The sequence below is a fragment of the Choloepus didactylus genome, chromosome 5, assembly GCF_015220235.1.
Source record: "Choloepus didactylus isolate mChoDid1 chromosome 5, mChoDid1.pri, whole genome shotgun sequence".
Classification (NCBI taxonomy): domain Eukaryota; kingdom Metazoa; phylum Chordata; class Mammalia; order Pilosa; family Megalonychidae; genus Choloepus; species Choloepus didactylus.
The window spans coordinates 3,690,604-3,706,172 of record NC_051311.1 but is presented as its reverse complement, the minus strand read 5'-3'; the positions used below and the strand labels follow the sequence as shown (position 1 = coordinate 3,706,172).

At 39.9% G+C, this 15,569-nt stretch overlaps 1 protein-coding gene across 1 annotated transcript in view; it reads right to left on the bottom strand.

The window, feature by feature from the left end:
- The window catches only part of MALRD1 (MAM and LDL receptor class A domain containing 1), a 703,831-nt gene that overhangs the window by 208,153 nt on the left and 480,109 nt on the right, over window positions 1-15,569 (bottom strand). Inside the window, exons 34-35 of the mRNA XM_037837380.1 lie at window positions 11,613-11,741; window positions 2,047-2,208 (exon numbers count right to left, since the gene is read on the bottom strand). Of these exons, the coding sequence (XP_037693308.1) occupies window positions 2,047-2,208; window positions 11,613-11,741 (291 nt within the window). The remainder of the gene's footprint in view (window positions 1-2,046; window positions 2,209-11,612; window positions 11,742-15,569) is intronic.

The window sequence follows — 15,569 nt, the reverse complement described above, 5'->3', positions numbered from 1 at the left end:
GTTTCATAACATATAAACTTGTACACGCTACAGTTTAAAATTACTGAATCAAGAAGAAACCTTTTTTGTGAAAACATGTACATAAAGAAAGAATGGCAGGACACACGTCCACAAAGCTTGTTGATGGTTATACCACTTGACGCAGATTGTTAGCATTCTTTTCTATTTTCTACTTATTCATATTTTCAAAATTGTAGGAAAAGACTTATGACTTAGTAATGCGAAAATAACAAAAAGAAATATTGAAGCAACTTTAAGTAAGATATTAAAAGTGAAAAGCAACAATTCAGGCTTCTAAGGGAAAAATCTTAAAAATATCCACCTCCACATTTCCAAACATATAAATGTGCTGCCATCACACCTGCTTGATTTTCTTTTGAGGTGCAATTCCTGTTGTTGCTCACTTATGCTCTTTTTACTTTGGATGTATTCCCCCTCTCCTCCACTCCACCCAGTCTAGGTTAATACACATGTACCCTTCAAATTTTTCTTCCATGTTCATGTAAGTTATTTCTAGAGCTATCTATGGACAAATTAACATATACATATGCACAAAGGAAGGGGATTATCAGTCATTGCTTGTTCTAGAAACACTGGGTCACATTACATAATATTTTCACTATTGCTTTACCCCTTCAACAATATCTTTTGAAGATCCCTGCAAATCAACTCATGTTGCACAAACCTCCTTTTCTGAGGGACTGCACATTGCATCTCATGGGTTAACAATGGCTGTTCCTAAGGTTCTCAACGGGAGCAACTCCCCCTCCTCCAGGGGGGACATTTGGCATTTTCTGAAGTCGTACGTGGCTGCCCTGACTGGAGAGAGATGCTCCCGGCATCTAGTGGGTAGAGAGACGCAGCTGCACATCCCACTGTGCACAGAACAGCCCCATAGCCATTAATTACCCAGCCCGGGCTGAGAACCCACCCGACACGCTCCAATCTCAGCGCCTCGGCACTGCCTGGTCCCTCTTCCTGAGACACTCTCCCCTTGGACATCCCCCTGGGGTCCTCCCTCAGCACCCCCCAAAGGCTGTGCTCAGATGGCACCTTCCCAGGAGTCCATTTTCACCCCCAATGCACACACCCGTCCATCAGCCTTCCCAATCCTACTTACTCTGCTCTAGTCTTTATTTTCCCACCTTATAACATATCATATACTTTATTTATTCATTGTTTATATATTATCCTCTCCTCCCTTCTAGAATGTGACTCCACAATGGCCAGCATTTTGGTCTGTTTTATTCACTGATGTCTCCCAGGAACTTGAACAGTACCTGATAGGAATAAATGGATAAATGGATGGACAAAGGAACAAATAAACGATCATATGGATGATGAGAATTCACTTAATTTCTCATTATTCTTAATGAAAACAATGCTGAAATAAATATCCTTGTATACCTTCTTTATGCATAGTTCCTTTAATTTCTTTGTGGCCAAAATGCTTTCCGAAATAGGACCATTTACACAACCATGTCTCAGTATCCTCCACTGGCTCTCCCAACCCCACATCTCATCCAGCTCCTGGTGGCTCTTTTAATCGTGTCACTCTTTATTCACCGGGCAAGAGGCAAACCTGTCAAGTCTCAGCTGACGCTCTCTCACTTCCTCTTCACTCACCTCCCACGTCCCTGCTCCCGCACTTCAGGGACTGGACTGAAACTCGTAGCCAGCCGATGGCCATTGAACCTAACTGTTGCCAAAACTGTAGGCCTTTGCCTGCTGTGTGCACAAACCAGAACCCCCACTTTCATCCCACACTCCCCGCTCTGTCCCATTTGAGGACTTTGAGATCACCTTTTGGGTGGAGGAAATAAACTCTGTGCGTTTCTTAAGCTCTCGGTTGTGGTTTCCTCATTGCAGCAGTGATGTCGGATCTGGGTCTACTCGATAATTCAGAAATTGATGCAGACCACTAACCTTCCCAGAAAACCTACTGACCTACGCCCCCACACAGACATAAGGAACCCACTCTGACATCTGCTCCAGGGGTGAAAACACATCTCCAGCTGCGCAGATTACCGGCATTCATGAATTTACCTGGCGTGTGATCAGAATCTGGACCCCAAGCCTCCACGGTAGTTCCACTGCCAATGACCCAGTCCAAGTCATCTTGAGGGTCTTGGGTGAGACCACAGGCTGTGGTCCAGGGTCCTGAAGTTGTTTCAAAGTTACAGCTTCCTGATGTACTTGTATACCGGCCTATGGAATCAGGAAAAGTTAATGACTTCTCTGGAAATGCGAATTACACTTGATATTCTCCGATATCCATGATGATTTAGAATTGGTATTCACACATTCCAATTCTCTCTTAATCTTAAAAGGATCTAGAAACAGGGTGTGCATATATTTATCCATAAAGACATATAGAATGGCCAATAATTTTAGGTATGACAAATAAAAAGTGTCTGCACATTAAACAATGGGCATGAAATTAGCTTAACAATGCAGATAGTTGAGGTTGAATAAATAAACAGTGTGGGTAATCTGGATGCTCAATTTGGTCCCTGGGTTCACTCTGATGATTGAACAGCACAGACCAATCGGGGGACGAAGGCATTTACTTCCCTACACAGGTGAAGGCACCTGTGGGAGAGGCTGTGATTGCCCAGGACACAAACCCATGTGGCACCCATCCTCACTGTGCACGCGGCTTTCAGAGCTGGTGGCTAAATAATGGAGGAAGTTCCCTTCTGAAAGAGTTGACTGATAACTCATTAAAATAACACGGTTCACTACGAGAAAACTTAATAGACACTAATTGTCTACTGACTGGTCATCTGTGAGAAGTAACGCTCTGATACCTGAACTTTCATTTTCCTTTAAAGTTGTTTTTCTTTTTCTTTTTCATTTTTTTTTGCACAGCAGTTATTATTTTTGAGCACTCACTGTAAAATCTGACTCTGTTGTTTAGACAGAATGACTTATTGGGTGATTTAATCATTACGATTTGACTGAGATTGTCGTTGACTTTGTCTTTATGGAAGGATGAACTTTGTGCTATTTTTAACACTTCTTCGGATGGTTTCTCCTTCATAAATTTCTCTTGTGAACTTAAAACTAATAGTGACTTACAGTAACTTAATTGGAAAAAAAAGCCTGTTAAAATGAAAATATAGCAGAATTTTGATGTTTTTATGGAAATTGGCTCTCTGAGAACATTTTCATAAAATACCAGTATTTCATTTCTTGGGCATGATTGCATCTTATTCCTGAAAGCCAGAATCATTTTTAATCCTGTACACCCATTTCATTCATTCTCCATTGATTTTATATGCCTATGTATGAGTTCTGCATGTCTTTTCTTTTAATGCTTGCCATGCCAGTATTATACAATATAGAATGTTTATATTATGCCATAAGACATGAATAAAAACAGGAAATTCAGACCTCCAGATGTTTAGCCAACACAACTGCAAGCATCAGAATCTTCCCATATGCCTACAAGACGGTCATGATGTGAAAATCCTTTAGAATGATGTCACCTACACGTTTTGCCCTATTCTATATATCACTGATTTCCTGACCCAGAGGTAGTGTAATAATTGTTCTACACCCTTTCCTATACTCTGTGAAAATGCTTGACTTTCCTGTGACACTTTCTTTAATATATGATTTTCACTTTAACTCTAAAGACACCCAGATATGAGAGTGAAGTTCATCAACTTGGCTAGGAGTTGGTGTCCAGTTGTTGGGTCAAGCAAGCCCTGGTCTGATTGTCACGCAAGTGTGTTATGTAGATGAATTAGCATCTACAGTCAGTTGACTGCGTCTATAGCTGACTGAATCTACAATAAACAAAGGAGATTGCCTTCAGCAGTGAGGGGAATTGCCTGATCCAATCAGTTAGAGGGCTTAAAACCAGAACTGAGGATTTCAGAAGTCAGAAAGAAGGACTTTTGTCTCTACTTCATCCAGCTGCTTCTCCTCAGGAATTCAACCTTATCTGCAGTGGAGTTTCCAGTTTCTTGCCTGCCCTATGGAATTCGAACTTGCCAGTCCCCACAGTCACCTGAGCCAATCCCTATATAACAAAATCTCTTAATATTTACAAACACACACACATGTATCCTATTGACTCTGTTTCTCTGGAGAACTCTAACTAATACACCATAAAATCAAGAGAAATTCCCATAAATTCCATTTTCTCCACCTCAAAATATATCACTTTCCCATTTCTCTTCTAAGGTTAATCTCTGTTTATAATCTCAACTCCTTATCAAAACTCTGCTACTGAGTGAATCAGGGCATCATTCCCTTCAGTCACAGCATTTCCACCCCACGAACTCACACCCTCCATATTGTTCCTTCTTTATACGTTGCAGTAAGAGTCAGGCTCTCCCTTTAATTAAGAAAAATCACTTAAACTTCTCTATGTATGTTACTTCTCCTTTCCCAAGGCCTTCCGTACTTTATGCAGATGGCCTAGGTGTTTATCTTCAGAAGCTCGCTGCACAGTCCACCTGGGAATGGAATCAGCAAGCCTAGAAGAAACCCATCTTCCCCTTGCCAAATGGGTTCTTCTCTGAAATTCCCAATTTCCTAGCATGAATCTTTTCTCTCTTTTTAAAGACTCAGACCTTTGGAGCTATCTTTGATTCTACATTCTTTATTTCCATATCCAATCTGCCACCAACACTTGCAGATTCCTCCTTTGAAAACTTGTTTACTTCTGTTTCCTTCTCTGAATTTCCATAGCCGTCACCTTTGTTCAAGCCCTCTCAACCTTGCAAACCCAAGTCACACTAATCATATTTGAGATATTCTTGTGTCCCTTTCTTGCTGAAAATATTCAGTTTTTCACATTGAAAATACACTCCAAAATCCCTTCCATTTGATGCAAACTATTTTTTAGGTTGAAATCTGTCTCATCCTCAAAATTGCCTCTACTCCAAACAAATCTTTCAGAAAATTATCCCTTGAATATAACTTGCTCCTTTAAGCTTTTCTGCTTAGGATTATGCCTCTCTTTATGAACTTTGTCTTTTTTCTGGCAGCCATAGTTGGTTGTCAAATTGTTAAAGACAGAAGTGCACTTTGGGTATTCAACGTCTTCCACTCAGATACGTGTTTCAGAGGCAACGGCCCTTTCCCAGCTCCAGCGGTGTCTCAAGGTTCATCCAGCCAGTTGCGATGTAGCACTTTGTCCTCCCTCACCTTCTTTACTTCAGGCATCATCTTGGGATACAATTCCAGACATGAAGAATACTGAGAAAAAGATTTCTTGGAAATGTTTGACTTCTACTTAAAAAGAAACAAAAAAAAAAAAAAAAAAAGAAGAAGAAGAAGAAAATACATTTTTTTCTCAGCATATCCTTGCAAAGATATGATTCTTGGGATTGAAGCAGTTTACTTGAGATTCTGTGGGGAGCTGTCCTTATAGCAAAGTTAGAAGATGGTGAAGCAGCAGAATGGAGGAGCCCATACACTTCTGTGCTTTTGGTGACAACACTAAACTACTGAAATCTCCAATTCTAGAGCTGCCCTGCCTTGCATCTCAGCTTCTTGCCTATTTGAGATAACATATTTTCCTACTGTATGTACTGGTTGGAAATGAATTTGGCTCCAAGTAACTGAACATCCAACCATCAGTAGCATAAACAAAAAAGAAGTAATTACCAATAAACAAGAAGTCGCTGTGTTAGTTTTCCAAGGCTGCTGTAACAAATACCGTAGACTGATTAGTTTAAACAACAGAAATTTATTGCCCACAGTTTTAGAGGCCAGAAGTCCAAAATCAAGGTATGGGAAGTCATGCTTTCTCCAGTCTGTAGTGTCCTGGTGGTGGCTTGCTGGCAATCAAGCTCTGCCTCTGTCACAAGGTGATCTGTCTCCTTCTGTCTCCTTTCGTCTCCAATGGCTTCTACTTCCATGTCCAAATTTCCTCTCTTTATAAGGAGTCCAGCCATATTGGATTAAAGCCACCTGATTTAGCTTGACCTCATCTTAACTAATAGCATCTTCAATGACCTTATTTACAAATGAGTTCACACCCACAGGACCAGGGCTTAGGGCTTGGCCATGCCTTATGGGGAACATGATTCAGTCCGCAGGGTTGGCCAGTAGGCGGTTTAGGGAAGGGATTGTGTTTCCACTTTGCAATCTTCCATCCTTCCTTTCTGCCATCGTGTCATCTTCATGATCATAGACTCATGTTTGCAAGATGGCTGCCACACTTCCTGGGATTGTATCTGAATTTAAAGCATAAGGAAGAAAGAAGAGGAAAGAGGAAAGAGTTTTTTCTGTTTTTAATTTCTATCCTTGTGCCTTTTCTTTCTGAAAAAGACATCTCAAAAAATTTTCCAGTACATCTCATTGGCCAGAATCATGTCCCAGCGCTTTTGGTGGATATAAGGAATGTTGGATAAGGTGGTATTTGTAGCAGGTCACAATGCTGCCCTAGATAAAATCAAAATCAGAGTTCTGTTTTTAAGGAAAGAAAGAGGAAGGGATAGGCAACTAGGAAGGACTGCGATGGAGTTTAAACTGTGGATGTGGGGTTTCTGCTTCAAGCATCCTGATTATCACATGCCCCTGCTCCGTTCCACCGTGCGTATCATTCTCATCCTCGCGTGCCTGCTCAGGCCCTGCCTCTCCCTCTCCAGACCCCTAGACCACATCAGCTTCAGGGCTTTCTTGTTGCTGTTCTGTTTTCCCACTTAGCAGCAATTATAGTTGTCACCACTCATTTGGGAAATCCATTACTTCCCTATCTTGTATAGTTGCTGTAATTTTTTCTAACACTGAATGACTATAAACATTTCCATGTGATTGTGTATTATTCCTGAACTGCATTATATTCACATAAGTTGTCCATAGAATGATGCATTATGATATGAACACTGTAATATTTTTCGACGGTAGAATATGTATCTGTATGTTCAAAATGAGTTACTTTAGAAAAAATATTTTCAAACTTCAATCTTTCAAGAGTCCCTGAATGGATTAAAGCATTACAAACATGCTTTCAAATAACTGGCTTTCAATGGTGATAGAATGCTAACCCATATAGTTGAACATACACTGTAAGTATTGATCAACTTACTCATATTTTAAGAGATGTCTTGAGTCTTGATAATTATTTTTAATTCATCACATGCAAGCAGTCACCTTATTTTGCCACACCACAGTGCACAGTACAGGATGTTAAGTTGTTTCTCTTCAGGTGAAAAATATTCATTTTTAAATGGGATCTCAGAGCACTGTATTGAGACGATCTCAAAGAATCTGGGTACAGGGGAGGGATGTGGTGCCCAAGTACAGTTGTCCACTGTTGTGAGAGGCAGGAAGGGAAATTTCCGGCCACCCACCCTGCATCCCCCAGCCAACACCCACTTAACACATGCTTCAGGTGATCCTTTCCTTCCACAAAAGAAGAGAACACATCTCCTGACTTCTCTGTTTCTGTTTTAAAATGAACTTACTCCATCTATTAATAACCATGTCTTTTTGCAACATGAGGTATAGCTCCAGAAAGAAACCTATATGTTCACTTGTACCCTACAGTAGTAATTTAATCATGAGGAATAGCTGCATTTCTTTTCTGATAAATATACAGGACGTGAGACATTCACTATGAGTGACAAATCTCAAAAGGATATACAAAATAATGAATTGGAAGAGAACCAATATTATTAATTCTAAAACACTGAACAAACATGTTCTTTACATTTCACCTAATTCTCACCACACTCTGTAGGATGGATGAAGAAAATGAATTGATGAGAATTTAAATGATTGCTCAAAAAGTGAGGGTCGAAGTCACAAGTAAAGACTTCAGTTTAAAAACCCCAAAGGTTAACTCTTTCCTTACATTTCTTCAAAGATCATTTTGAAAAATTTAATCTATTGCATTATTCACAGATTATCCAACTGTAGGTATCTGACTTCAATGCCTCCAACACATCCAGAAGACTGACAATATGAAATATTGATAAGTCAATTTCCTAAACTAATAAGTCACTTGCATGGCTATGTGTGCACTCCTTCTTGTTGCGAACAAAGTATAATAAGAGGTTTTGAGAAAAATAACTATTTCTTTTATCGTCAGATTGCTTTTATCCTAAAAATTTCAAATACTTCTTGCAGCAATCATTCAAACTTGGGGGTAAAACTAATCAGATCTGAGTATGTAATTGACTTCAGCTTCTGAAAATCATAACTGTTTCTGTGTGTTTTCACATCAATACCTCAAATACTTTGAGAAAATTAAAAACTCATACAAGGCAGGCTGAGAGAAAAAATGAGTGAAGCAAAAAGAAAATGAGCACCATTTACATTTGAAAAACCAAAATACCTAGTAAGAATTTTCTATGTTTTGTACGCCTTTATGAGTATTGCATATATAGATGCACATGCATATGCGTGTACCTGTGTTATTCTTAACTGTACTCTCCAAATACACTGTGATTGCCTTATTGATAGCAATTGTCAACACTTTATGTACATCAGTTGTTTTTAAATTAAAACTTTAAAATTTAAGGGACATTATACTACATTAGAAAATGAGATTTTGAAGCCTATGAAAATGTTTTGTTCACTTATAAATACCCAATGCTTACCATGGTTGTTCCTTGAATGTACTAGACTAGGAATAAATGGAAGAATATAATGTACACATACATTTTTCAATATATGTACATCTTTGAATGAAGACATACATTTCATATATGTGCATCTTTCTTGTATTTTGTGCAACAGAAAATAAAAGATAAAGGATTTGGAGTTATAGACCATTTATCCAGGTACTGTGTGTTGTCTGCTGTGTTTAATCTTCTCGATGATCAGTGTTATGGATTGAATTATGTCCCCCACAAAGAAGTGTTTGCTTATAAGCTCTGCTTTGCATCCAACATCAGAACACAATTTTTCCAAGTTTCAGCTAAGACAATTTTTGGTACTGAGAGTGAGGTGCTGCTGCAACTACCTAAAAATGTGCAAGTGGTTTGAAATTGGGTAATAGGTAGAACATATTTAGGATATTAACCAAGGAAATTCCAAGCTAAGTGTAGAAAGTGCAGCCTGGTTCCTCTTGCTGCTTATACATGGGAACAGAAAGAGATACATGGAGGGAGGAACTGTTAAGAAAAAAGGAACCAGGTCTTGATGATTTGGAAAGTTCTCAGCCTATCCATGTTATTTGCTCTGAGACCAGGCCAGAAGTGGCCATAACAGGGCCCTGTCTGTGCTCCCAGGAGATGAGTCCCAGGGAACGGGGCTCTGTGCACGAGTGTGGCTATACAGCCGTTTCCTAAAGAGGCTTCAGCTATCACTCATGGATCCAGTCAGTCATTTCAGAGGAAGTCAGGATCAGAGATGCAATTTCCCATGAAGGATCTGTAGGCAATCCCTTTGTCTGATGGTTTGTTCCCATTAAATTGCATTGAAGACCAGCGAGCTTTTTGAGAAATGTGTATCAGCAGAGACACTGCCAGCCTGGACCGAAAGGGGCCGAGATGGGAAGAAATTAAGGCATAATGACTTCAAGGGAAGAACCATTGAAGCAGAGATTTGGGCTGAAGGGATCTTCTTGGACCAAGAGAGAGGGTTCCCTGTACCAGCACTTGGGGAAGGTGGAATCATCCTGGTGTTTGGAAAGGTGGGAGCTCTGCCTTGGCGTTCTGGGAGAGTGCGGCTGCCATCCCGGTCCCTGGAGAGGGTGGGGCTGCCCCTCCAGCACGCCCAGAGGACAAAGCATCCAACAACAGGCTACGCTCAGTCCTTGAAATCTAATGGAATTTGCTCTGTTGGGCTTCAGACTTGCTTGGGACTCTTTTCCTTCCAATTTTTCCTATTTGGAATGGAAATGTCTATCCTATGCCTGTCCCACCATTTTATTTTGAAATCAGATAACTTGTTCTCTATTTTCATAGGTCCACAGATGGAGAGGAACTTTATCTTAGGATGGAGCATTATCCATAACTGATTGAGATGAGATTTTGGACTTAAAGTTGTTACTGAAATGGATTAAGGCTTTGGAGGTGTTACGATGGGATGAGTGTATTTTGAAAGTGGGAAGAACATGACTTTTGGGGTCCAGAGGGCAGATTGTTATGGACAGAATTATGTCCTCTACAAAGTCATGTTCAAGTCCCAACCTCAGTCCTATGAATGTGAGCCATTTGTAAACAGGATCTTTAAAGATGTTATTAACTAAATCAGGATGGTCCTTACTCCAGTGAGGCTGACAGCCTTAGAGCAGAGGCAATTGCACACAGTAGAAGGAGACAAATGAGGGGGAGAGACGGCCGGTGATGGGGGCAGAGGCTGAGCTATGAACTGCCAGCAACCCCCCCACAGACCACCATAGATTCCAGAGAGAGCATGATTCTCACCTCCAGAACTATGAGATAATAGGTTCCTCTTCCTTAAGCCAACAGTATGGAAACAGCAGCCCTGGAAAACTGAGGCAGTTTTTGGATTAAGGACTCACCTTGACTAATAACATCTTCAAAGATCCTGTTTCTAAACGGGTTCACATCCTCGGGACTGGGGATTGAGACTTGAACATGCCTTAGAGGGGGTATGATTCAATTTACCACCATTCCTTTGCTCTCCTTGAATCAAGACTGAAATCTGCCATTTACTTGACCATTAGGATGAGTCGGGAGTCCCTGATATCATGGGACTTCTGAGGCTAAGTCGTGGGAACCCTTACTGTCCCTCCTGGGAGAGACGCAGGTAGACCAGATGTCTAAGATGTCTGCCCACCCTGTGGCTGCCAAGCTATGCAGAGCCCAAGCTGCATGGGGTGCCCTGGAGGGTGAGTCACTGTGCCCAGTGAGATGGGGAGAGCAGAGCACCAAGGTGTCAGCTTGGAAGGGAGGAAGCCATCCTGGAAGTGACCCTCCCGGCCTGGCCATACCAGCTTGGCAGAGTCCTCCCTGAGGGACTGACACCTAAAATTGCCAGCAGTGTAAAATTGTTGTCTTAGGCCACTAACTTCTGGGGTATTTGTTATGCAACAAATCATAATTATAACTGGTAGTTGTATGGTATCAAGATTCCATATGAATGCTTGTCAGTAAGATCTGTGAAAAAGAATATTCCTAAGATTTAAATATGTGCTCATATTTTTAAATTGCATGCCTTTAAATTTTTTCTTGAATTAAAGCTTGAAGAAAAATCAATGTGGTCTATGTAGTCCTCTTTTATCAGGGCAATGTAATTGATAAATTATTCATTAACTAGTATTTCTGCAAAAGTTTCATTTTAAGCCTCATCTATAAAACTAACCATCTTCCAAACTGGAATGAAAAAAGAAATGAAAACCAGTGAATGAAGCTAGACTGGTAGTCTAGTTTCTGGCAACTTTAATTCTGACTCCGCACAGTTCTGCACAATCACATGATGGGGTATTTGGGGTAACGTGATTTGTTATGGATATGCCACCATTGTCAGTATGGAGGTAAAAAGGGTGAGAGGGCTGCCATTTGGATATTTGTACAGAAAAGTTGTGAACAATGTTTTGGCTATTCTACATCTACTGTAATGCATGAAAACAACACTTTACCTCAGTGATTTGATTCCATCAATGCCAAAATTCTCTACTAATAACTTTAAAAGCTGTGCAGAATTGGCTCACGAGAGCAGACAGACACACTTACTGCAGAGAGCCTCGTCCGAGCTGTCGGCACAGTCTGCTTTGTAGTCACAGACGAGGTGGGACGGGATACACTTCTTATTGTGGCACAAAAAGTCATTGGCCTCCGGGCAAATCTCAGAAGTCTCTCCAACTGGGGGAATAAAAAACCAACAGAAGTATTTTTTCATTAAATTTGAAGACTCGTTTCAGTTGTTTTACAGATTCCAAACTATTCCACAAGTTGGCGATTTAACAGTTGTCCAAAGCAGACTTCTAGACAACTCCTTCTCTCTTTGTCCCACCTCCAATTGTTCATCAAGTTATATAGATTCTACTTTCTAAATATCATTTATTTCTGCCTCTGCTCAAAATTCCTCAAAGACTGGCATAATTGTTACATCAAACCAAACTCCTAAACAAAGCGTTATAGTCCTTTTTGACTTGTCCCTGCTCGTCTTCCAGGCTCATTCCAGCCTCTCTTTAAGCCCTTGTGGTTCATCTCTATCCTATGCCTGGGATCCAGACGTGCCCCTCGCCCCCCGTGTCCCTGGGCACTGACTTCACAGATGCCGCCCCCTTGACCCCTGCTGACCCCTCCTCTGTCTGTCTCTGCTGCTCACCCCCAAGTGTCAGGAAGCACGCCCCCCCCCCCCACCTTGGCTTGCCTTTCTCTTTGTCAACCTCGTCCTGGCTTCGATACTGTTTTACGCCCCTAAAGAAACGCTGCATTCCTATATTAGAGTGCTAACCCCTCAACTAAGAGCTGTGTACTGTCCCTCCAGAGTCCAGGCTCCTTAGAAGCAGAAGTGTTTGCTGTGTTCTCCTGGGCCTAACATAGTACCTCACATACAGCTGGTGCTCAATAAATGCTGATTACAATAGTGGAAGGCATAGTGGTTTCATCTAAAAAGGGTCTTCTATGAATTGATATAGAATTTTCAAATAAATTCATATACTTAAGCATCCTTTTCACTGATATGAAGGCAAAAGACAATACGACACAGCTTCAAAGCGACTTTCATTTTTTATCAACTTCAACACATTAAATAAAGCTCAGCCATCCCTTTGTTACTCAGATTTTCACAGGCTCAGAGTCAGTTTGCCCCAGGTGGGGGTGACTGGCCCACAGTTGGCAGCACTGTCATGACTGCAAGAGTAGAACTTCTCAGACTTGACTACATGTGCATTTCCACGGTATCCGGATCATACTCTAATACAAGAACGAAAACATGTAAAATTTCCGGAAATAATTTACAGTAAATGAGTCCATATATGAATAATGGAGTGAGGGCATCTAAAATTAACGGCAAAAATTCCAACTCTAAGCATCAATAAGGCTCCTGTTCATGGAGTGGTTTAGAAAGCTTGCCACATAATTTTAATTAATGCCAGTGAGAATTTATGGTCAACCCAGAACAGAACAGTATGTGGACATCATTTGATAGGCAGGCCTATACAGTTGATATTATTTTATTTTTCTATAACATAACATACAAAGCCATATAATTACTCTACAGGGAAAATGTGTTTTGACTTCAATCTAAATAATTGGTTCTTTAGTTCTTTTAGAAATGACTAAAATAGAGTGCATTTCTAAATGAGACTTAATTTCCTCAACAGTAGAATAGCAAAGACATGAAGATAAATCAAGTCAGTGTTTTGAACTGCAGTAAACTGAATAATGACTAGATTTTTCATGGTACATTAGGTATACCAAGAAAGAAAGAAATAAAAAGAACCTACAATTCTAAGAGAAGAAGATCTGCCTTAAAACAAGAATATATACAGTCATACAGACTGTTTTCAAAATATATGATAAATTGAAAAGGTGTGGTATTTTATTGAGAGACTTCCATAACTTGGTTAGCTATTATCTATTACTTCATTGAGCTCAAATCATAAAAGCAATAACTATTTGCCTTTTTGACAAATGTATGAAACAAGAGGTAATCTCACATGTTCTATGACTGACAGTATAAAAATGCAAAGCACCCTGTGCTTGTGATAGAGAGTTGGAGATAATCTGACTAGCAGAATGTGGAATATGAAAAAGACCAGGTTAAACATTTATTTTAGCTAATTTAAAAGGTTGGCAAGCAGAGACCTAGGGACCTAGAACCAAAGGATGTTAAATAGAAAGATCTTAGAAAAGAAGAAAGGCTCAGCAAAATAATATGGCCATAAGAAATGAATATTTAATCCTATCAAAACTTGAGGCATGTATAGTACTAATCCACTGTGGGTTCAAACAAACCATCACCAAACTGAAAATGACACCAATTGAAAACTGGCTTTATTCTACTTTGAAACAGAACCTACAGTATTAGAAGTCTTTGGACATAAAAATTTCACAGTTTAGATCAGAATAGTTTTGGGCCCACAATTCACTGTGAGCTAGATGTGATCATTCCATGGATTACATTTGTGGGCAAACACTTGCAAGAGCTGATATTCAATATGCTCTGATATTTCAGAATGCAAATTTCACGTGGACACACATTTTCAAGCCCCTTCTTTTCTCATGCAGAACACACTGAACACATGACTATATTCCCTATCTTTGAAGACTATGTCATTTACTTAGTGAATCGACACATTCAATTTTGGAATTGAAAAAGAAACAACTATAGTTTACAGGCTACTGCCTACATTTGGGAGTGTTAGTAACATTCTTTTTTTTTTTTTTTTTTCCTAAGATAACTGCTTTACTTCCAACCTGTTCCTACTTTACCCCAAGAAAGTTACATAATATAGCAACATTTCTGTGAACTTGCTCCTACTATATCCATCAGAAATTAACAGACCATAGTCATTCCTGGGCATCCCCAGAACATTAAATAGCATATCTGTTCTTCTTGGATTACTGTTCTCCCTTCCTTAATTGCTCTCTATTGCTATTCCCCTACATTCAACATTATAAACCATTCGTTTTACATTTTTCAAAGTTCACATTAGTGGTAGCATATAATATTTCTCTTTCTGTGCCTGGCTTATTTCGCTCAGCATTAGGTCTTCAAGGTTCATCCATGTTGTCATATGTTTCACGAGGTCGTTCCTTCTTACTGCCGCGTAGTATTCCATCGTGTGTATAGAACACATTTTATTTATCCACTCATCTGTTGAAGGATATTTGGGTTGTTTCCATCTCTTGGCAATTGTGAATAATGCTGCTATGAACATTGGCATGCAGGTATCTGTTCGTGTCACTGCTTTCCGATCTTCTGGGTATATGCCGAGAAGTGCAATCGCTGGATCGAATGGTAACTCTATTTCTAGTTTTCTAAGGAACTGCCAGACTGACTTCCAGAGTGGCTGAACCATTATACAGTCCCACCAACAATGAATAAGAGTTCCAATTTCTCCACATCCCCTCCAGCATTTGTAGTTTCCTGTTTGTTTAATGGCAGCCACTCTAATAGGTGTTAGATGGTGTTTCATTGTGGTCTTAATTTGCATCTCTCTAATAGCTAGTGAAGCTGAACATTTTTTCATGTGTTTCTTGGCCATTTGTATTTCCTCTTCAGAGAACTGTCTTTTCATATCCTTTGCCCATTTTATAATTGGGCTGTCTGTACTATTGTCATTGAGTTGTAGGATTTCTTTATATATGCAAGATATCAGTCTTTTGTCAGATACATGGTTTCCAAAAATTTTTTCCCATTGAGTTGGCTGCCTCTTTACCTTTTTGAGAAATTCCTTTGAGGTGCAGAAACTTCTAAGCTTGAGGAGTTCCCATTTATCTATTTTCTCTTTTGTTGCTTGTGCTTTGGGTGTAAAGTCTAGGAAGTGGCCGCCTAATACAAGGTCTTGAAGATGTTTTCCTACATTATCTTCTAGGAGTTTTATGGTACTTTCTTTTATATTGAGATCTTTCATCCATTTTGAGTTAATTTTTGTGTAGGGTGTGAGGTTGGGGTCCTCTTCCATTCTTTTGGATATGGATATCCAACTCTCCCAGCCCCATTTGTTGAATAGACCA